Source organism: Nannobrachium achirus, assembly GCF_963921795.1.
Source record: "Nannobrachium achirus genome assembly, chromosome: 19".
NCBI classification, from domain to species: Eukaryota; Metazoa; Chordata; class Actinopteri; order Myctophiformes; family Myctophidae; genus Nannobrachium; species Nannobrachium achirus.
In genome coordinates, this window is record NC_137826.1 from 32621683 (window position 1) to 32646473 (window position 24791).

The following is a 24791-nucleotide window of genomic DNA, read 5'->3' on the forward strand; positions in this document are numbered from 1 at the left end:
GGCAAAGGTCAAAATCCTACACGTTTCCTACAACCTGCTCATAATATGAACGTGAGCTGTTGGCGATTCAATGTAGGGCTGCAACTATTGATTATGTTTTCTTTATTTTGTTGTGGGAATTTCTTTAATTTACGAATCAACACAAAAACAAATCGAATTGATGTTCAGTCAGATAACTCCCAAATAGATTGAGAACATTAATGTTTCGTTTGATGAACAGTGAATCGAATTGCAACCTTAAGGTGAATGTGAGCTGTTGTGATGCCGTGTACATTTTTACTTTCTCTAAATAGTTACAAGTTAATGCAAACCTACGTTTACACTGGCATCTAAAAAATCTACAAAGCTACAAAGTAAAGTGACACAGCCTCTATGTGGCCGAGTCACTGTTAAATGTTAATCAACACGTTTGTTGACGTCAAGCATGCATCAGACGAGCGAGAAACACACAAAAAATATATATAATGCATAGGATTAAAAAGAACAGGGAACTAACTGTCGACGGAATCGTGTAGAGCAGTTGTTCTCAAAGTGGATTCCATGGACGCTGTGGGCTCCTTTAGGGCGTTAAATTGACCCATACTGACAGAATACAAATGTAACCAAATTAACCCTAACGAGTTAACTTGGTTCCATTTGTAGGCTACTCAATCAGAGAAACCTTGAAATGTGAAAGTTTGAGAAACACTGGTGTAGAGAGAGGGGGGGGGGGGGTTTGTAGCTGCAGTTGAAGCCAGCTCAACTTTATTGTAGCTTTGTAGATTTTGTAGCATCCACAAACATCGGGCATCGCTTTGAATCTTCACGTCAACTGGCTTCCCTCGAAAATGAATGCTGGCCTGCAGCTTTGTAGCTGTCGGTGTGAACACAGCGTGAGTCTGTCGGCATACGTGTTCAGATACAGTGAACAATCACACTTCGACACACTGCTCACTGTGTAGTAAAATTATTGATGAATGTTATTGATCAGCTGTATCAATATTAACGTGACTAAATGTGCAGACTCATCGTAACAAGGAACAATCAGTGTCACTGGGACGTTAACTTTTCTTTTTACATAATAGAAAATAAAAATCTATTTTAGTACTACACTCTCTGAATTCCTCTGATACACATTTTGCACAGAAGAGAGCTTTGAAATAAATTAGTTGTGTGGTTGGTGAGGACAGAGACTGAGACAGCAACTTCATCAGAAAATGGTAAACATTTGTGTGCTGAGCCAAGAAATATGATAATTAACAGACATAAGCTATTGCATCTTTTTTTATTTAACTATTTTAGACTGAAAGCAAAATAAATAAACACAACATTTTCAAAAAGAAATGCATTTGTTAATCGTTTTGGATTATGATCACACTGACTTCCTGTACTTGCATGTATATTTGTGATGCACTTTGGGCAATAACCTATTATCTCTTTTTTACTTTTAACGTAATTATTGAAAGTATAAGTGGTTAGACTTTTTATTTGGTATTAGTAAATTAAAAAAATCACACCAGTGTGAACCGAGCAGTGGTGTTCATTATTTTCATGTCTGTGTGTGTGTGTGTGTGTGTGTGTGTGTGTGTGTGTGTGTGTGTGTGTGTGTGTGTGTGTGTGTGTGTGTGTGCGCGCGTGCGCGACTGCGCGTGCGTGTGTGCGTGCGTGCGTGCATGTAGCTACATTTGAAGGCTGCTCAACAGCACCTCTCTGGTCACTCAACGCTATTGCAGACCTGGCTCAGGTTACACACGACCACACTATGGAGACGGTGTGACCACCGCTCAATAAACGTTTAAGAGAGATTAAGTGATAACAAGTTACAGAGTCTATTTTTGCATGGATATGACTACTGGTGTGCCTGTACTTTTTCACTTGCCATTTAGTGTAACCGTGGCACAAATGTAAATTTTGTATTTAAGTAAGTATTGCGATGTAGAAACAGTCCGGAATTCAAAACTGACTTGAGTGAAAGTACACAAGTATTGGTATCAAAATATTATACATAAAGTACAAAAGTAAAATGTATCATTATGCAGAATGTCCAATTTCACAAGTTTTCAATATGTGTAAAATGTATAAAAAAAATACCTATGAATTTCTATTAAACAAATATTATACGATACCAATGACTCTCAAAAGGACTCCCAGCACCTGTCACTACACACTTAGCCAGTGTATTATTGCTTTTTACTATCTTCCCTGGAGAAGCTCTTAGCATGCAGGACATCTCCCTTGATGATGACAGGCTGATATTTGTAGAGAGAATGCTGACTGGAATATGTATGAGCCTTGCATGGCGCTGGCAAGAAGTTATCTGTCATCCAATCAAAAGCTTTACATAATTGTGTTGGGAGGTAGAGCAGGGTTTCTCAAAGTGGGTGCCGTGGCACCCTAGGGTGCCTCGGATATACTTTGATAATACGGTATTTGGAATTCATCGATATCACTTCAGTTTAACCACTTGCAGCATACTTAGAAAACTTTGTTGCACTGTACTTAGTGCTATCTTTTGGGTAACGTGGATGAAAAGGTTATTATCAGGCGTACCCTGAGCCAAAAATGTTAAAGGATAGAAATGGGAGAGAAAGAAGGGGATTTTCGAAGTAGAAGAAAAGTGACATTGATTTAATTTTTATGGTGTGGCTATAGGAGTCTAGAATCTGAATAGGGTTTCTCTGTCTGTATGTTTGTCCCGTTAAAAGTAGATATACATCACAATGGCAGTCACAATGTGCAAGACCAAACATAACCGTATTTCACCAAACATAACCGTATTTGGTCACGAAAGCCTGAAATGCCTGGTAAAATACAAGTTAAACTCATCTCTTAGTTACACCAATATTGTCAATCTTTTGGCAGGTAATTCGTTTGATACGTATTGGACATTCTGTCAGTCAGTCAGTCGTTTGGTAGGCAGGGTGATCTGTCAGTTATTTGGTAGGTGTACTGTAGAGCGTTTGATAAGTAGAACGGTGTATTGGTTGGTCGGTCAATTGGTAGGTATAGCGAGCATTTGATAGGTATAGCACAGTTGGTCGGTCGGTTGGTTGTTTGGTAGCTAGCTACTGTAGGACGGTCGGTCTTAATGCTTTTCTGGCGGTCCAAAACCTTCAAGCACAAACAGAAAGATAGCTTATCAAGAAATGTGTTTATGATTCAATTAAAAAAATAAAATGGCACAATGAAGATTATATAGGTATCGGGACAAAATGGCACAATGAAGATTATATAGGTATCGGGACGAGAGCAAAAGTTAAGCTCTATTTTTATTCAGTGCCGCTTTATATTTGCAAAGGAATTCCCTATATAAACAGAGGCCGCCGTGAGGTGAGTAAGAAGCTTACAGATGAACAAACACACGGATGCCTTACTGCAGGTTTTCAGCCCACATACTGTAACCCACTTTGCAAAACACTGAGCTTTCAGTAATAATGACGGAAAAAGACAAGTGAGAAGGGAACTGCGCCTAAGGCTCTGTCATTGCTTGTGCCCTTGAGAGTCGATGACAAGAGATGCACCAAGACTCTGACATTCTTTGATCACGTACTGGAGTGATGTTGTTTAAGCCGCTACACCTACGGAATTGCATGACAATTACAATATACTGTATATATTTTCTAATTATAAAAAGATTGTTGGTTTATTGATTTGACTTTGTGTTCTCAGTTGAGAATCGAGGGGGGAAAAACAGTGTTTCACTCTCACACAATAGCATGTGGCTGTCTGACCTTACGAAACAGAGTAGGCTTATAAGTCTCCTCTCTCTGCACCTGTCACCAGTTTCCTTTCAAGTGAGTGACAGCTATCCAACAGGAACATGACAGACTTTCCATACAGTCAATGTACAGTGGCGAGCAGAATAACAATAACAGCCTGCTGTGAGATTAACATACTGGTCCAGGCACATACCACTTAGGCATTGTCACATAGGCATGGATGACTGGCGCCGTTGCCGGTTCGATTCCCGATCCGGACGACCCTTGCCATGTGTCACTCCCCATCTCTCTCCCCATTTCCTGTCAATCTACTGTCCTATCAATAAAGGCATAAAAGCCCAAAAAACAAATCTTAAAAAAATAAATAATAATAATAATGATCATAAGCTCAAAATGTACTCAAAAGACAACAACTAGCTACATAGTCAATCAGGCACTAGTTTCGGTTGCCTTTTTTTTTTTTATAAATAAAGGCTTGTTCCCCAGATTGTCTCTGTTTTTGTGTCTTGATCTCGTTCCGTGAGTACCATTTACTCTTTTACCTCCTGCGCACCTGGTTAGTGGTTACTCTTGTTTTTTTGTTTTATTTTTCTTTCTAACAACTAGCTACAGATTGACAACTTCAGTGGGGGTTATGTCAGATGTTCTTAACCACTCAAACCCCAGCATCTATATTCTGGGGAGGAACATTGGCTTCTATTTTTGGGGCGAAGACATTTGGGGAAAAGTGAACTAGCGTACTAAGCACAGTAGCAACTCGGGTCTGTTTCACAAAGAATTGGGTGTTTAAAGAGGTTAAATGTGTAGGTATTGCGTTATTGAGAGGGTTTAACCACATCACATGCAATCCCCTGGGGGTCCCCTCACCAGATTTAGGAGCAGCTGCTGTTCAAACAGGTGGAATGGGATAAAGCACAGCTGTCAGCGTAACTGCCAGGAAGAGGGGAGAATAGAAATAGTGTTTTTAACCACTGATACAGATCCTGAATACTAAAAGGGAAGAAGCCAACCGTGCAAGCAAACCATGTGTGGAATGACCCAGGCAGACGCTACCATTAATCAAAAACACTGCATGAGAAAACAATCGGCTAAAATAAAACACATCTCACCCTGAGTTTGTTATTGCGAAACTGGACAAAATAATACTGTTTCTTTGCCTCTATCCATCAGTGGACTGTCCCCTGGCTTGAGTTAACTACGTACACCCTATGTACTTTGTGCTATATATCAAATAGCGAAAATAGCAGGTCTACAAGCACACAATGCACCATGTTGGGGTGCACTGTAAGCTTGTAGATCCACTATTGCCAAATGTTTAACTGTTATAACATGCTCGGAATAGGGATGCTACGGCTCATGTGGTAAAGGTACTGTAATTTATATATTTGTTATGTTAATACTAAGTGTTATATATAGTTATATATTCGGAACTAATCATTGCTAGAGTGTTTGTTGAGTAACAGGGGTCACCACATCCATCCTGCTCTTTAATAAACAGAAAATATATTTTCAGGTCGGCATTATGTATGGCTTTTTATTAGGGCTGGCTGCGAATCTTTGGGTATCCCACGATTCGATTCAGAATCGGTTCTTGGGGTCACGATTCACGATTTTTTTTCGATTCTTTCAAATCCAAACGATTCAAATTCAGAAACGATTATTTTCCGATTTAAAAACAATTCTCGATTCAAAACGATTCTCTAAACAAACAAAGGTAAATCCAAGACAACATGTCTGATTTATTCATGCTTGCACACATTCTTTTAACTTGTACAAACACAACATAATATCTAATAAATTATCGTAATAAAAAAATCATAAAATAAAAATCATAATATCTAATAAATAATATATAATAAAAAATTGATTTTTGGAAAATGAGAATCGATTCTGAATCTTACCATTACATGTTAGAAACACGATTCGAATTCGAATCGACTTTTTCCTGCACCCCTACTTTTTATGTAATCAGGAGAGAGAACTCATACAGCATACAGGATAAAGAAGTGAACATTGTGAAAGAGGAAGTGATGAAACAAAATCTAAAATTACATCATTTTAACAGTTAACAGATTATAAAATGTATAAATAATCTTAATTGTGGGGTTCTCTCTCCTGATTGGATTAAATTGGTACCCCATCTGTTCTATATTCTATAGAGCTGGAGAGAAGGAGGGACCCTGACACAAACACTCTATGGCAATAATTATTATCAGAATATTATCCCAAAATGACACATTACATACATTGGACTTGACTGGCATGGCCAGACTAATATTATTTCATTGATATTAGTCTTGAATCTCTGTATGGAACCTGAATTTCCAAGGGGGCGGTTTAAAAAAAATGCCTCTGGTGATAAATCCACCCCATATTTGCATAATGGGCCCTGATTGGTCCCTCCTACTTCGAAGGGAGTGAAATCCAATCACAACTGAGTGGTGCCAATGCCAAATCTGCAGAGGGCTTTTATTTTTGTTATTTTTGTGCAATGGCAGATTCGTCTGGTTTCCAGGCTGACACCATTATAATACCATTATATTACTGTCCAACATACTAATGTTGCAGATCAACACTTTCTTTGCAGATTTTATCACCTCCATCTCTCCCCCAAATCTCCAACAACCACTCCACCCACTTTAACCCATTTAGAACGGGTACACATTATTGTGTATCATTATTTTATGCTTTAACTATTGAAAAATAGCAGATATACAGTACAAGCTCACAGCGCGGCACCGAGTGCCGCGCTGCGAGCTTGTAGATCTGCAATTTTTGGAAAAATCGTGAAAATTAGAATTTTACCCGATTCTATAAGTGTCTTTTGAATCCTTCTTAGATTTTTAGAAAAACCCATGTTTCTATGTCTGCAATCTGGCTAGCCATCGTCAAAGAAAAGGTCCTTTTCACTTAACTTGCGCTCAGTTAGTCTGTTCTTGAGAGACTACTATGTCAGTGGTTCTCAAACGTTTTCATGTGAAGGACCCCCAAAATGATATGTATTTGGCCACGGACCCGCATCTCAAAATATTTAGTTCCAGGGACCCCCCAGAAGCAAAATTTGAGTTACAAACGTTCGCTTTGAAAATACATATATTCAAAGATTTGCACACATTTTCCACGACTTTTTCAAAAATAGCAGATCTACAAGCTCCGCTGTGAGCTTGTATATCTGCTATTTTTCACTGGTTAAAGCATTCAATAATTCTAGGCCTAAATGGGTAAGACATGATGTGCTCTCTACATTTTCCAGGTGCTCAATGTGAGCGTGTGGGATGGGGAGCGAGTGACGGTGGAGGACACGGGGGGCCGTGAACCCTCCATCCTGGCCAACGAGTCGGTGCTGATGCCAGGACTGGTGCTGCGCAGCTGGAGCAACCAGATCGCCATCCGCTTTCACAGCAGCTTTCAGCCCCAGTCGGGCTCCCTCCTGCTGCACTACCAAGGTGAGTTAATAATACTCCTCCTATACACTCTTTCAGCCCAGGCAGGCCCCGCTGCTCGTGTCAAAAGGGTTCTTTCATCCAGCTTTACAAAAAGGTGAAATGGAGTACGATATAGTCGTTGTCGTGTGGAAACCTTGTATGTCCCAAAACCTTCCTTTTTTTTTTTTTTTTTTTAACGATTTAAAATAGTGAAAATAGCCGTTCCCCAAGTGGATCTACAAGCTTGTGGAAGCAGATCTACAAGCAGATCTACAAGCACACAACGCCTTGCGGTGCGAGGCGTTGTGTGCTTGTAGATCTGCTATTTTCACTATTTTGTGCAACACTTGTATGATGAAGTAGGGCTTTAATTTACGAAAAAACATACAAATTTGAAACTTGGGAGATACGAGGTTTCTTCCCGACAGTGACGGTATGCTGGTCCACAAGGCAATGTAATTTATTATAGACTGACTGAAGAGATTCCACTCAGTTTCCAAGGGGAGGCGTGCAGACTCTCAACAGGAATTAAAATGCATTGTTCCAATACAGAGATGAAGAATAGAGCCACGTACTGACACATGTTATCAATGCTCAGACGTACTTAAGGTGCGTATAACTAACCAAAGGTCCAGGAAGTGCTGCGTACATGGTTTCCCCAAGGAAAATAAATCCAGGCAGTCCGTCTTCAAGTGAAAATAATATTTTAATATGTTAATTAGAGCAAAGGAAATAGAAGACCAATGTGTGACGAGTTCGACTGTATGACAGCTTGAGTTGAATGTGCCAAACATCTATCTATACTCTCGTAATTTGGGGATATGTAATATAACTTATAAATGTATATGTTGGTGTTATACTGTAATGACACACTGTATGTCTCTCTCAGTTGCACTCTCCCATTCCTCTGCATGTTGCGATCGTCATCATAGTATTCACTAATAAGAACAACACTACGTTACAAGAGCAATTTTTCGTTGAACTACGGTGACAATGAGTTGTGTGTCAGTAGCTGAAGAGACCAGAGTTAATTCACAAAAATGACATAGTAGACGTTAAATAAGGATTTGAGTTCCTTGGCCTTCTGGCATTTTGAACAAGAAATATGATGCTAATCGGTCAAGTAGTTTGCAAGATTAGCTGACACACACACACACACACACACACACACACACACACACACACACACACACACACACACACACACACACACACACACACACACACACACACACACACACACACACACACACACACACACACACACACACGCCTCTTGTCTTTAATGTCCATGTCATTGATCGTGTCTGGACTCTATAATAGTGGTTTATTTTAACATACAAATTGTAATGGCCATCAATTACACACGGTTTTGGACATGAAAGGTTTCCACCCGACAACGACGAATGCAATACACAGCAGACCGTCTTTGAATAGATGTGAGCCTTGATGCTGAGAGTAAAGGTTCAGTGCCACTTCATGAAGGGTAATGCCCAGATGGAAGTAACTTAACCACTTGAACCCTAAAGCGTCCCTATTGTGGAGGCGAACATTTATCAGAAACAGCAGATCTTCAAGTTCACAATGCGTCACATGTTGTGAGCTTGTAACTCAGCTACTTGCCGAAGAAATTTAGTGTGGAGCGCAAAAATAAGGGGGCCGAGTGCAGAGTCCTGGGGGACTTCAGTCAACTAGGTATTACAGGGTTTTCAAATTGTATCTTTGTGTGCTGTAACACATCCAGCTCATGCACCCTTTTGGAACACCTTGTCTAGTGTTCCATATGGACTAGGCAAATTGTTAAATAAAATGGGGCCAACAGGGCAATCGTTCTATGCACTGTACAGCACACATTGTTCTATTGACTCCTTTGTGTTGTGAAAAGCCATACCGTATGGAGCCATACCTTTCAGGTGCAGCGGCTGGTGTGAGTGCTTTGTTCTTTTTGCCCAGCTCTCTGTGATTTCACTGTTAATATAATATAAATGGTTAGAACTCCACTGAGCTTGCAGCTCCGGATGCCGCTCGGCGTCAAGTGGCACACGTCAAGGGTTCGGCACTTTCAATGATAAAAAGATATGAAAGATAAAAGCCATCCTAAAGCAAAGAAAGCACAAGGGAGAAAACAGTGCATGGAGATCAGCAAGGGAGATTAAATCAAAGAATAGAATCAAAAGACGACAGGAATATCAAAAGACAGAGATAAATATTTAAAGAAAATTCCCATAAAGCAATGATGGAAATTAACCCCTCTTGATTCTTGTCAATCTTCAATAGAAGATCTATAATGGTATCTGTGAAACACATTTACACCCTGTTTTTTGTTATGTCCAAACATCACCCTCCAAAGCATGACAGCAACTTAGCAACCTATTTCCACACATTTCAAAAGGATACGATTGCTGGAGATATTTCAATTAATGCACACGGTATCACCTTATCTTTCATAATTGTGCGAAATGTGATTGGACAAGCGTGGCGTGGCAGACAGATCTGTGGAGCGATGGGATCTGGGCTCAGGGTAATTAATGTCTGCTAAAGCGTTGAGGCTGCGCCTCTGATGGCAGACTGATGGATGCCTCAATAACAGCAGCAGAAGTGCGATGTGATTACATGTGAACTGGGGGGTGGTGGTGGAGGGACGGGTGCTGGAGGACAGCTCAATTGGCTGGGTTTAAAAGTATGTGAAGCGCACATGAAAAGTGGAGCGTCCATTAAGCACAAGGTTGTTTCTGCACACACACGCGACAGTATATATAGAGTCACCTGCACTATGCAGAAACAAAATACACACAATCACAGTGTCCTTACAGTAACCCACACTATGCAGAGCAAATTAGATAGATAGATACCTTTATTATCCCAAGGGGGAAAATCAGTTGCCCAGAGGCAGCACAGCAGTATAAGGTTATTTACAAAGTTACAGAGAAGTAAGAAAAAGATAAAAGAAAAACAAGAACAGAGTACAGTAAAGAGCAAGGTACATCAAGAGAGGGAACGAATAATATATAAATATATGTCCTTAAGCACAACTATCAAAATAGTACAGTGTCCAAACAGAATGAGTCTGACGCTCTGACATCACGGACTGGCTTCACTGTGATGTCACAGAATCCATTTTATGCCCATATATGGAGTTCCCTGATGTCACCAATATTAACGATGCCCTGTTAGACAGATCCCTGTGATGCCAGGGGAACAAATCCCTTGTATGCCCATATATGGAGATTCCTGATGTCCACATCCCTGTAGCGCGTGTCGCCCTGAGGCGTCTCACTAGTAGTGTTACTACGACAGAAAACACCGGTATCAATACAGTGTTTTACAATAACCACACCCTACAGTGTCACTGAGGAATAGAAAACACTGATGAACACATTGTATTGTGTTGTTGCAATTTGCATATTTAATTACTGCAAATAGCTAGGTCACATCCACCTGAAAAAGCCCTGAGGGGCTGAAACACGTTCCTTATATGAGACTGAGTTTGTTGAGAGTCTGCAGTCTTTGATCCTCTATTCATCATCAGTTGAACTGAAAGCTTTGGACCAAAGGCTACCAGTGTTATGAATCATAAATTTCACCTGTCAGTCAAGTTTGTCGTAAGTGACATGACATTCCGCCCTTAGGTTATCACTGGATAACATGAGAATGACCAATAAGAGTGATTTACGGTATACTAGATCTACAAGCTTTGATGCGTGAGCTTGCTGATCTGCTATGGTGCGTGTCCCAGCGCACAACCAAATTTAAACCAGGCATAAATAGGATGGGCAAACACTATATCCTCACTCTGCATGGAAGCAATGCCTTTTAGATCAATAGCGTTGTCCCTGGGAAAGTGATTCAGCATTAGAGAGACGGGCCAGTAGTTCTGCCGTGAGCTATTGATATTTATGTGGCCGGGTTAAACACTTTATTTTAATGGTCACCAGTTCAATAAATGCTATTAAGTAGAAATAACTTTGGGCCAACAGGCAAGGTTTCATTAAAGAGAAAGGCCCATTGCAGTAGCCTCGCGTCGTGTCTGGCAACGCAAGGCTACCATTGCAGGACTCATGACCTGGAGGCTGTAGAGGTTATTCAGGTCAACATGCTTACAGGTTTGCACCGACCAAACCACTGAATTCTTTTGGAGAATACGGTGCTAGCCACCTCCACAGCAGCTCTGCCCTTGGCATGGAACACTGCAGAGTCGCTTGGACTCAAATCAATTGAACTTTGGCACAAGTTGCCACTGACCTTTCACAATACAAGACCAGTTTACAGCTTCATGTGATACGTAATATGTATATCACAATATATCTACTAAAGTTTTTAATCTTTAAAAAAAGAAAAGCTGGAGAAGACTTGGCTCAGATATGAACCCATTTGATTTGGTGTAATGTACAACTAGCTATAAAAACATAAAACTTTTTTCAAATCAATAATTTTAGTTTTTAGTTTTCTCCCTCATTTAGTCATTATGCCATTATGCCCATGTGTATCGTCCATGTCATTGCTATTGTTTGGTCTTGGGAGAGTAGACTATAGACAAGCATCTCCAGTCTCCTCTCATAACATGGAGTCACCAGACGCTACTCTACACCTAGAGGTAAGCTCCATATATGGAGAACTAGGTGATGATCCAGTCGTCTCCATGTATGGATATCCAGGGTTTGATCTTTGATGAGGTGATGTCACAACAATATGACATCACAATGTCAACAAACAGGTCAGCAGCTATAGACATTGAGGCGTTACTCACTTATGGACAAGATATGACAGTTTTCATAGTTGAGTACCTGAGACGAAAAACAGTCCATATTTAAAAAAAAAAAATGATTTACCAGACTGTAAACCACAAACTCAAAGTTTTTAATCTGTTAAATTCTTAATGCACTCCCCCCTCATTTTGTTTACTGAACTCATATATATATTAGGAATTTTAAGACATAATACTAATGTAAAGTGGAAAAACAGTATATCTCTAACAGTTTGTGGAACAACAGTACAAGTCCGTACAAGCCATATTCAGCAGACAAAGGGAGCAGATAACATTAAAACAGACAATTGAACAAAATGAGGGGAGAGTGCATTAACCATTTAACAGATTAAAAATTACTAGTTTGTGGTTTACAGTCTGGTAAATCAAAAAATATCTATATTAAATAAATAAAATAAAAATGGACTGTTATTCGTCTCAGGTACTCAATTAACTGCGACCTATGGTAGCAATCAAAATATAGTTTTAGCATAAGGTTGCTAGTAATACATAGCACTAGTAGTAGGCAATTCAGACAATCAACTATTCATGAAGTTTTTAGAATGCAATCTGTGCATTCTAAAAACCTCAGTGATAAATGCCAGGCCAGCAGCCAGTGGAAACAAAGGTATTACCTGGGCATTATCAGTGTGACTGGGTCTGGGTTGTCTCCTCCAGACAGGAACAATAACTAAGGACATAAGCTCTGCATCCATTGCCAATGGGCCCACCATCAGCTAATCTTCCAGGCTGCCGGCACTGTGGAACCATTATTTGTAATAGCGAAACAATCATACTTTATGGCCCACTAACACATTCAGCTGAATGGAGGCAGAACGTAATTTAATTCTTCAGGAATTGGCTCGACATTTTTTCCCTCCGGCTCCCTTTACTGTATAGGCTCAATAGAGATATAAATGCTGCTATGATAATGGCAATAACTAGGTTCATTGGAGCCAGTGATAAACTATGAATTGAATGGATGTCCCTGAGGGGCCTGTTTTTTTGTGTCTTGCAGAGTAGCTGTTTCATTATGGTGAAAACCACTGACTTGTGCAGAAGAATAACCTAAGCCAGTAGGTTAGGCAGATTAGATGGAGGCAGTTTCACAAGACTTTAGGGGTACTGGTATTGTCCATGTTGTGCTGCAATGCAAATAGTTATATGTTATTGTTCAATTGATGGTTTGACATTTCTTAATATACAACATGCCTTCAATGCCCATGCCAAATTGTCATGTCTCTGTCAAATATCAATATCAGGCTAAAGGCTCTTTTCCACCGGCAGCGATAACGATGACGATAACGATTTAAAAAAGTGGGTTTTCAATTGAAGTGGGTCGGCAGCATCCACCAAACACCGATAAAGACAACGATAGCCGACAACTACATCGTTAGGATCAACAACGATGTGGTTAAGATCACAGTGATATGGAACTGGGTCTCTGACAAACAGCTCGTGATGCGCTCTGAGCGAGCATCAATGTGAAGGCATAATTATCGCTGTGATATTTTATGGCTATCGTCATCGTTATCTCTGCCGGTGGAAAAGGGCCTTACGGCTTATAAATCTGCTCATTAGAACACAGGCTTTATTTTATATTTTTAAGATACGTTTCCGCCCGACAGTGACAATTTGTTTTATACATGGGGTGGGGTTTGCTGTCTGTTGGCTCATCAACCAGAGAAGAACAGTATGCTTTTAATCAAAGTAAACATATAATTTATTAATGGAACTGTCAGCAGGTAATCTGCTGTGGTTATATTCAGTTTTTGCCACTTGTGTTTTTTTCACAGATTTAATTTATGAGTCACATATTCTGTGTATTCATCCTCCAAATATGAGCTATCTGTGCACAACGAAAAACAGAGCTTTAAAATTGCTTCATCTCATCACTGTCCCAATACTGTAGATGACAAATGATTCTGTGTGAGCTGTCCAGTTTATGACTCACCACAGATTGTAAAGTTATGCACGGTGTTATGAGCACCTACAAATATAAATGGGCTGTGGGCAGCTAATGAAACAATAATAATTTATTCTCCCTGTAAATATACTAGAGCGATGTAGGAGGCCTAATTATATCTGTCAAGGCTGCTCAGTTATACTTCATTGGACAATGACAATGACAGATTTTCAAGCTAACAAACTTACAGGTGCAAAACAACATTACATTTACATAAATGCTATATATCGATATACTGCATTGCCCGGCCATAATTTGATAATTATTTGAAAGTAATATATTTAAGAAGGTAATGAAACCACAACAGCAACGTTTTGTGCATAACATATTTCTCCCCTGTAGATGTTCCCCTGATTCCCCCGACATGCGTCCTGGAGTCCGCTCAGCCAGCTTTCACTCAGGCTGCCCCATTGTGCATTCATTAAATTGTTTACTTCTTTGCCGCTATAGCCGCTGCTTGGAGTTCTATTAAACCTATAGTCTGTTTGCCAGGCAGCATCATGTTCTGTTTGTTCCACCTGTTCCAGTATGTTTGAGCCCTGTGCTTACCTCAGTAAAGCTGCTTGTTTGGCATGTGTTCTGCTCCATGAGTGGGGCAGAAGTGAACACATCTTAACTCATTCCCCGCCTCCCCCGATAGTCCCGAGAAAATCCCAATGTCGTTCCCCGCCAGGCCCGATAGTCCCGAGAATTTGCTTTTATATAATGTAATGTTTAATTACACTCTCCCCCAGCTCGTGACAAATTTTTATCCTTTTATCTTACAGAGAACCTAAAATATCACACATCAAAGTAAGTGTGTTTGAAAAAAAGACTGTAATAATGTATAAATTGCAATACAAATGCATATAAATCTCCCCATAACCCACAGTGAACTGGCACAGTGACGCATTTTGCGCACACAAGGCTGGCGAAAAAAAAAGAGAAGAAAAAAAAAGTGTGAGAACAGCTGTGTGTGTGTGTGTGTGTGTGTGTGTGTGTGTGTGTGTGTGTGTGTGTGTGTGTGTGTGTGTGTGTGTGTGTGTGTGTGTGTGTGTGTGTGTGTGAACATCTCTTAGCTGGCTGGTGGTCCACGGACCACTGTCTGTTTCAGTGGTCCCCCTGTCCTGATCAGCACAGTGCTATCAGAGTCTCTGATTCAGAGATCTGTCTCTCTCTCTGTCTCTCTCTCTCTCTCTAGATACAAAATAATTATCGCCAATTCGCCATATAAATGCTTCTAAAACATACCTGAGAATGATGATGGTTGATTAGAATCCACAGGTTATAATCCATATATCCAGGCTATAATATATTGTTTTGTAATGGTCCACAAGCAGCCAAGCAGGCCATTGGCGCCAGGCGGTCCTTTGCAAAGGGGGGTCCCTGGTCGGCTTTCTAACAGGGGGTCCGCGGGCCCAACGCTTCGCTCCGCAGAGCAGTGGGAACACGATAATCAACTCTTACAAAATCAATCAATAAAACTGCCCGATTACATAAAGTTCACGACGCGATCCAGTTGAGTCAGAGACAAGTGAAGTGGTCCCTGGAAGGGGGTCCGTCCTCTCATTACCCTGCCTGGTCTCCAGCCAACACTTCTCACGGACCACCACCAAAACTCCCACGCTCCCCCACCACGCTCCTCCCAAAAAGCAAGAGATCAACTAGTGTCGTTACTAACGAGCAAAGACGCAGAGGAGCTGTTTAGCAGGGCAGTGCAGAGGATTTTTTTAGGGGCAGGGGGAGACATTTTTCCAACATGTCCTAGAATGTGAAAATAGCAGATCTACAAGCTCGACTTTGATTGATTGATTGAAGACTTTATTAGAAGTTTGCATAGGAAAAGGTACAGTTTCATGACGGTACAGTTCACTGGTACAAGGTCTACTAAAAGGAGATCCATGAAAAGACTAAGCTTATTTCCACTGGAAACCATTGAAGTATCTCATATAAAATTGAATGACAAGCTCTCAATGTGTCACAGTCTCAGAGCGATGTGTTGAGCTTGTAGAGCTTGTAGATCTGCTATTTTCACATTCTAGGACATGTTAGAAAAAAGACTCATGCCCCCTTTTATGTCTATTTGTGTGTGTGCACCTGTACAGAGCAAAAGACAACCAGCAGACACACAGAGACAGAGAGAAAGCGCCCCCAAGTGGGGGCTCACAGAAATACTCACAGAAATACTGCAATATAGTATGTGAGTTTTTTGGTCAGATATAGCCAATAAAAATATTTTTCTCTGCATTTTTCTAAACAGAAAATTCTAAAAATAAATCCTATTACATAATTACATTAGTACACTTATCTGATAATGCCTGAAGCCATAAAGACACATCTCAAGTGAGTTATCCACTTGAAAACAGATCATTCACAAAAAGGTCAATAACTCCAATTATTTTGAATTTCCACCTGGATTTTGAAAAAACAAGGGGTTTGAAATGGCCAAAACTCTAGATTGCTACATCGTACATACAAAAAAATATTTTTTGGAGAGACTAGAGGATGTCCTCTTTTAATCCATGCACTGTATGACATTTTCGTGCAAACAGGGAATTTAGGAAAAATGTCTAAATATGAAGAAAATGCTTAAACAAAATGGCAGGGGAGCCTACAGTGAATGTTAAAATGGCGGTCAATGTGTTAATACAGAAAACTAAGTCTGTGTATGTCTCATTGAAGTTTATATAGCAGGGCTTGACTCTTAACTAAAGTAAATCAGAAATCGTGATTTCTGACGGAAGTAGCGGAATAGCTATCGAGATTATGATGACTTATCTATTTAGCAAGTGCTTTAAAATAAATGTGTATCACAACGCAGTGTAAAAAATGTTCCCCGCCCCTTTTCTTTTACACTATGAATTGATAGTTGATTGTAATATGAAGCTATTATTCAGTGAATCAAAAGCACCCAAGTATTATTGTCTTCCTGTTGTCGACTGACAACTTGTAAAATGTGCCAAAATGTAAAATTGTAGTTGGAGTCGTGTAATTCTTCGGCTCTGCAACATTAAAAACCAATAGCAGGTCCAGGCTGTTTGCTTTGATCAACTGTTAATAAAGTAAACAAATTACCGTATTCCAGTGATTTGTATTATTTTATTGATCATCAAAGACGGTACACCATTGCGGGAGAACGGTGTTGACATTAGACAGGAAAGGAAGGCAGCGTAATAGCTTCCACTACGGGCACGTTTGCGCAAACTATCATCAAAATGTACTTCTGTAGGCAATGGCATTTCCTTAATTACAGGGACAGCACCGGTATATTTATCTTGCAGCTGTGATTACAGCACAGTTGTAACGCTCTGATATCCATTCTTGGGTCTACTGTATGTGTCAAAGTGTTCCCTAGAGAAACACACTTAACCCCTAACTGCTCCACATGTGCTGTACTAATAGCACTCAGTGATCCTAATAGTTAGGAATTAGGATGGGTAAATGCAGAGTAGACATTTCACATGCAATATGTGCAAAATATACAGTGACAAAATATACCAAAGTAGTGGGGAACAATTTATTATTATATCTGTTCTATGTTTTATTTATTAATTTTGTATTATTGCAGTGAATTGAAATAGCAGTTGACTTTTATGTACAAAGTTGAACGTGGGTAATTGGTAAAATTTTACAATGCCTGCTTATGCATGCATCTGTGTGCGGGCGTGCGTGCGTGCATGAAGTGGCCTACGAGAAAGAGAGAGAGAGAGAGACAGAGAGACAGAGAGACAGAGAGAGAGAGAGAGAGAGAGAGAAGGGGTGAGAAATTGCAAGAAAATATACTTTTGATTTATGCATTGCACAATGTTTTAGGAGGAAGTATTGTAGGGGAATGAGAGCTCATATTTAAGAAGGAAAGTGCATGTCAAGATCCACAATACAAACAAAATGTGTCACACATCAGTGGACACAGAAGATTAATCTGTGAGGTCACTTTATAAAGTATGCACTGCACATTTCTTTTTGGATATTTGTTCATCATAAAGAGACACAACTGTCTCAGACAACAACCAGGTTGAAGATTGAATTCCAGACCTTATTATAGAAAGCCTCTGTTGGACAAATTGAGCTTCTCCTTCCCATTTCAGACCTACAGCTACAAATAATCCAAACTCATGCTAATGAACATGGACAGAATATAGAGTGGAAAATCACAAATCACAGTCAATTCCCTGACCATATAAAGCCAATCAATACTCCATCCATAGCTACTTCAACACACAACAATGTTTGGCAAAACTTGAGGAATAGTCAATTATACCGTGTTGCATGCATAAGGAAACCCTTGCCGAGACATTCATTTACATTTATAGAGTTTTTCTAGCACATGGTACCGGCTCAACTAGCCGGTACCCCCTATAACTGAATATTTTTTATCAAACTTAATTTTTTCCAGAAACTGTTACTCTACCGTAACGTACAGTATACAGAGGTGAAATACAGATTGTTTCCAGACACATCGCCATTGTTGTTTTACCCTACAATGCAGAGGGTTGGATGACCAGCTACACTGAGGGGGGGACTATATGCAGTGGAAAATGAACTCCTGGTCCTGGTAACAAATGCGAGCAGAATTGTGTAGAATTGAGTTGAACTGGTGCCATGCAGTGGAGAAGTGCCTAATAAAGTTAGAGGCAGCTGTGCTTTCAGTCATACTGTATGGCTGTAATCAAATGCAACCTTGCTACAGATGTGCCATTTCAAAACTTTGCACGTCCTGCAATTGGCAAGACAATAGATTTTCAGGGGATTTGCTGAAAATTTAGATTGTAGATCAGCTATTTTTGCTAGTTTCCTCAAAGATAAGCTCTGTTCTCCATAAAAATTTTAAAAGCAAAACAGGGAAAGAAACCAGTGGAAAAAAGTCATTTTCAGGAAAATAACAGTAAACACTGAAGAGTTGAAATGGCACAACTGTATATTAACTTGTTGCTCGAGATTTGTACTTTTTTTCCCCCTGGCTAATTAATTAATAATATATATTCTCTCCTTTCTATCCCCTGTCATCCTTCCTATAGCCTTTGTGCTGAGCTGTGTTTTCCCGAAGGAGCCTGCTGGTGGAGAAGTGTCTGTGACCCATCTTCATCCCGGCGGTGAGGCCTACTTCCGCTGTTTCACCGACTACAGGCTGCAGGGCCCCAGGACACTCACCTGCCGCAACGCCACCACACCTTACTGGAGTGGGAAGGAACCCAGATGTGTGGGTAAGAACAACACCGCAGGGTTCCCCACATCACTGGTTCCCAAACGCTGGGACCCATCTCTGGGTCACGGAAAAATTATTATGGGTCCCTTTATTTTTTGTTAAATACATTTTGTTTTTAATTATTTCTTTCAAAACATTTTCCAAAAACATTCCCAAAAAGCAAACATTTTCTGGAATAAAAATGTACTTTCGGGTCTCCAGCTAAAAGGTTTGGGAACCCCAGAAGCATCCGTTTTCTGCAAGAAAATGCCTAGTCACGTGTAGTCTGTAGATGTAATGAAATGGCCCCTTCAGAGAACACTAATACAATACTTACTGTAAATGGCCCAAACTAGTGTTAAGTATGCCTTGCATGAACTGATATTGGGGCTTCTTTTCCCTTTTCTGCAGTACAAGCAGCAATATTCTGGCAGCAAATGTTGGCTCCAGGCTTATCTGTGCAATAAGCATAACTTTGCAATTCGTTCAATTAGATGTGCACTGGGGCTGACTTTGCACGTGGTTCTAAACTGCATTTAAAGACATAATTATGCACGGAACATACCCACATAACAATGGGTGAATATTGTAATCACTTCATCTTTAGTCTTCCTTCAAACCTACAGGTGGTGGTCTTTTTACGAGCTATATTTATAGTTCATTTTCGTCCCCCCCCTTTCCAAGGCCAAATGAGTGTGTTTGCATGTGATTAGCACCACAGACAGCTGTTCCATGGGGACAGGGCAAAACAAGAACCATTGGACCAAGCTGCCTTAATTAGAGGTGGGCTGCATGATAGTTCTCTGGAGTAGTGAAGGTTGGTCTGCTATGCCAGCCCCAGTCGCTCTCTCTCCCTGCCTGCCTGCCTGCAGCTGCTCCCCACTGATAGTGTTCCTGCTGTGCTTTGCGCTTCCCCTTACAAGTCCTTCCCACAGACCCAGACATTTGGGTCCTGGTGAGCCAGCTAGCACACAGCTTCCAGCCATTGATTACCGTTTCAATCCACCCTCAGGCGGGGACAGAGACTTCTTCTCCAAGACTTGTTCCATAATCTATGCCATCACTTTCAACCCCGCCCTACCCTATCTGTGTCTACTCTTCTCTCTCTCTCTCTCTCTCTCTCTCTCTCTCTCCTCATTCAGCATTCTGTGGTGGAATGATTAAAAATGCCACCCACGGCCGTATTGTCTCTCCTGGGTTCCCTGGAAATTACAGTAACAATCTGACGTGCCATTGGGTCCTGGAGGCACCAGAGGGCCACCGGCTTCATATTCACTTTGAGAAGGTGGCTCTGGCGGAGGATGATGACAGGTAGAGTATGCACACTGCAGGAAGCACATAGTGTCAGAGCAAGTGTGTGTGTGTGTGTGTGTGTGTGTGTGTGTGTGTGTGTGTGTGTGTGTGTGTGTGTGTGTGTGGTCGTGTGTGTGGTCGTGTGTGTGGTCGTGTGTGTGGTCGTGCGTGCGTGATGTGCACATGTGTGTAGCAGCTATTTTAGAAAAATACACACACACTTGTGCGATCGAGTGATTTCCCTTAGGGGGTGCCACAAAATGCTACAAATATCACTGTTTGTTGCAGAAACACCAAAAATTACTCTCGGTGTGCTCTTAAATGGCTTAAACAATGAGTGTGAGGAGCCTAATTCTTACCAAAAATGCCATATATCGAAGCAACATGAAATCAACCTGAAATTCGAATCGCATGTTGATGAGCCTCAACTATTGCTACGTGTGGGGAGTGCCACGAACGTTGCAGGGTTTGCTGTACAAATGTTATCCCTCCAGCTTCCTCATGTAGACCTACAGTACTGTAAAATGGATAATGTTGTTTGGCACAAATGACTTGGGCCTATATACTGTATGGGGGGGTTGCGTCATGATCCAAAAAAAGGTTTCAACAGGAAGATTCCCAGTCCGATCCCGGGCTCCCCAAGAGTTAGTGGTGAAGTGTCCTTGAGCAAGACACCAGTCACCAACCACTAATTGCTCCCAATGAGCAGGTTGGTGCCTTGCATGGTTTCCTCCACCGTCGGTGTATGAATGTGTGGGTTAATGGGTGAATGAAATGCACATTGTAAAGCTCTTTGGATAAAAGGTGCTATATAAATGCACCATTTACCAATTACTGACCTACATTACTAAACCTTGTTTCCAATTTGCAAATTGCTAGGCCTATTGAACAAAGCCATCATCAATGCTTGGTTAAAAGTGCAACATAACATTAACGTTATTACAACCACTAACAACGGAGCGCTAAAGTGGCTCTCAGATGGCTTGTGATCATTCTCTTAGTTTTCCAGTATGCCCTTCATATTCCTTTGCATTTCAGGCTTCTGATAAAAAACGGGAACAACATAGACTCTCCTCCGGTGTACGACTCCTATGAAGTGGAGTACTTGCCCAATGAGGGCGTGCTCAGCACAGGACGTCATCTGTTTGTGGAATTCACCACAGACGGAACATTTACCTCCACCGGTGCTGCCATAAGATACGAAGGTAAGTTAATGCCGTTTCAGATTGTATAACAAGGCCCCTTTTAGAAAATAGCATTTTGAGATATACACGTTTAATTACGGCATTATGTTATTCATGTTTGATGCATTGCATTTTGTTTGCGTCCTTAGCTTTTGCCAAAGGAACGTGCTATGAACCCTTTGTCAAGTATGGGAACTTCAGCGGCAGTGACTCCACCTACAGTGTAGGTGCAGTGGTGGAGTTCTCCTGTAACCCAGGCTATACACTGGAGCAAGGATCTGTCGTGATCGAGTGTGTCGATGTGCAGAACCCTCAGTGGAATGAGACAGAGCCGGCCTGCAGGGGTGAGTCCATACATTTAATCGTCACCAGGAATTTTTGAGGGATTCAAATCTCCTGACATTTTTATTTCGCACAACCAGGACCTCCTGATGCTTCGATATTTTTATTTTTTATTCAAATAACACAGACCACTGGCAGCTAATTCTACCTCGCTAAGCTGCTTTTCCTCTGACTGTCAATACATTTTCACTTATTATAATAAAAATCTATGCTCATCTGCGTGCTTGCAGGGCACACACAATAGCCTTGGAGGCACATGGCCTCTCCATAAAGCCTATTCACCATACCTCAGGGCCTCCACACACACACACACACACACACACACACACACACACACACACACACACACACACACACACACACACACACACACACACACACACACACACACACACACACACACACACACACACACACACACACACACACACACACACACAAGAGACAGAGGTTGCTTTATGTCATGGTCACTGTGCTTTTCCAGGACAGTGTGCAGTTTCCCAAGGTTTGAGTTCAGGAGCCTAGAAAGCCAATTTAAGTTGTTTCAATAGAAGCCGACACTCGCCCGCGGTTCGATGAATTCACAGCAATTGCATTTATAATACCAACCTATTCCACTTTCTACACTTCAGTGTGTCCTTGTACGGTAGGCCTATGTCATGTTCCCACTGCTTTCAGAACTGACCTTCATCTTGGAGTGAGGTATTGTCGAATAGACTATCAACATTTGATGTCAAAAGGTCATATAGACATTTTCCCATTCAAAATTCCCATTGACTTTTTACATTGTGGCTCTGGCTAGCCATCTATACTGTGAGTGTGCATTAGTCTGTGGTTAATCCTGTGAATGTCCTGTACTCACTGCCAGTAAATAGTATATGGAAGTATACTAGTTATGTCACATACTGTAAGTTTATGAGGGGCCACCAGGGACCCTCATATAAATGTGATACTTTTTGAAATATTTAACTTTAACTTATTTAACTTCATAATGGAAGTCAATGGGACTCTGATCGGGCTGTTGCCTATATTTGCCTAAGAATGAGACCCACAAGTTGTTGTAGACATGCTATTTACATGTGGATATTTCTCATACATACTGTACAGTATTATATTAGTATATCTTTTTTCGTATATATTAAGTGATACAAAAGTGAATAGGATTTGTCGATGGTAACATTTAATCAGATGACTGTCTAATCAGTCTTTGACGGCAAGATTGTCAGGAGTCTCCCTATTTCTCCCACTGTGCTCCCTGTTTTAATTTCTCCCGTTAATCTACCAATTTCATGCACAATGCATGCGCAAACAACCCTGCCTGGCGTGTGTCACTGCGCTCAGTGAAGCCCTCTCTGCTGTTTGCTGCTGAAAAGTGAAAATAGATGAAATAGTTCCCAAAAAGAAATACACTTCTACATTCCAGTCCACGTTGTGAAACTGTCCCCTTTCTAACAACTAATACATGTTCTAATCGCTAGTCCCCTCACACACACAGTCCCACCACACTCAGAATGTTTGCAATGTTGACTTCTTTTTTCATTTAATGTTTGTATTGATTTTTTAAATGTTATGGCAAAGACAAAACAAAACAAAACAAACACAGACATCTCAGCTCAGACAAGTTGCAAAACAGGACACAATCCATATACCTACTGTACATCAGACCATGAAATAAAACATTATATACACATTGTTTGGTGCTTGATAGTCTCTAGATGGGTGAATGACTAAACCAAATAAATTACCACAATAACAACAATAATAGAAAATAAAAAAGCAAAATGATAATAATGCTCCTATCTTATCCATCAAGGTTGCAATTTTGACTTGACTTTTGATCACTTTTTTTGCACATTCTGTATTCTGTACAAATATTGAAAAAATAAAATAAATAATTCATTCATTTATTTTAGGGCAGGCCGTTCGGCAGAAAATCCCCCCAACTTTTTCACAGCCTAATGTTGGCAGTTGTGAGCGGATTTAACCCATTTAGGCCTAGAATTATTGAATGCTTTAACCATTTTTGAAAAAGTCGTGAAAATGTGTGCAAATCTTTGAATATATGTATTTTCAAAGGGAACGTTTGAAACTCAAATTTTGCTTCTGGGTGGTCCCTGGAACAAAATATTTTGAGATGGGGATCCGTGGCAAAATAAATATCATTTTGGGGGTCCTTCACATGAAAAGGTTTGAGAACCACTGACATAGTAGTCTCTCAAGAACAGGCTAACTGAGCTCCAGTTAAGTGAAAAGGACCTTTTCTTTGACGATGGGAGCCAGATTGCTGACATAAACATAAGGGTTTTCAAAAAATCTTAGAAGGATTCAAAAGACACTTATAGAATCGGGTCAAAATTCTAATTTTCACGATTTTTCAAAAATAGCAGATCTACAAGCTCGCAGCGCGGCACTCGGTGCCGCGCTGTGAGCTTGTATATGTGCTATTTTTCAATAGTTAAAGCATAAAATAATGATACACAATAATGTGTACCCGTTCTAAATGGGTTGTTAAAAGAACGCTGAGGATTTGGCTGTGTATCTTATCTGTTGCTGTGTGTGTCCAGCTGTGTGCAGCGGAGAGATGACCGACTCTGCGGGGGTGGTGCTGTCTCCCAACTGGCCGGAGGCCTACGACCGCGGTCAGGACTGCATCTGGGGCATCCACGTCGAGGAGGACAAGAGGATCATGCTGGACATCCAAGTGTAAGTGATGATGTCACACCAGAGTGTTGAGTTTGACAGGAAATTTTGATTTCAGTTTTAGGTGACAGTCTTTTGTATAAAATTCCATTTAGTTTTAGTTATATTTTAGTCACCTAAAATGTTTTAGTGTGTAAATATCACTAGTAAGACGCCTCAGGGCGACATGCGACCTCAAGGTCGCGCCAATTCTTGGCCATCTGGCCAGTGATGTATATCGGACCAGTTACCCATATGTATGGAGACCCCTGGTACCCATACTGTATATGGAGATC

General features: G+C 40.7%; 1 protein-coding gene across 1 annotated transcript in view; it reads left to right on the forward strand.

The window, feature by feature from the left end:
• The window catches only part of LOC308305016 (seizure protein 6 homolog), a gene marked incomplete at its 3' end in the record, with an annotated part of 62920 nt that overhangs the window by 17751 nt on the left and 20378 nt on the right, over positions 1-24791 (forward strand). The window contains exons 3-8 of the mRNA XM_080749654.1: positions 6952-7144; positions 18831-19016; positions 20140-20308; positions 21329-21495; positions 21624-21818; positions 24381-24519. Of these exons, the coding sequence (XP_080605780.1) occupies positions 6952-7144; positions 18831-19016; positions 20140-20308; positions 21329-21495; positions 21624-21818; positions 24381-24519 (1049 nt within the window). The remainder of the gene's footprint in view (positions 1-6951; positions 7145-18830; positions 19017-20139; positions 20309-21328; positions 21496-21623; positions 21819-24380; positions 24520-24791) is intronic.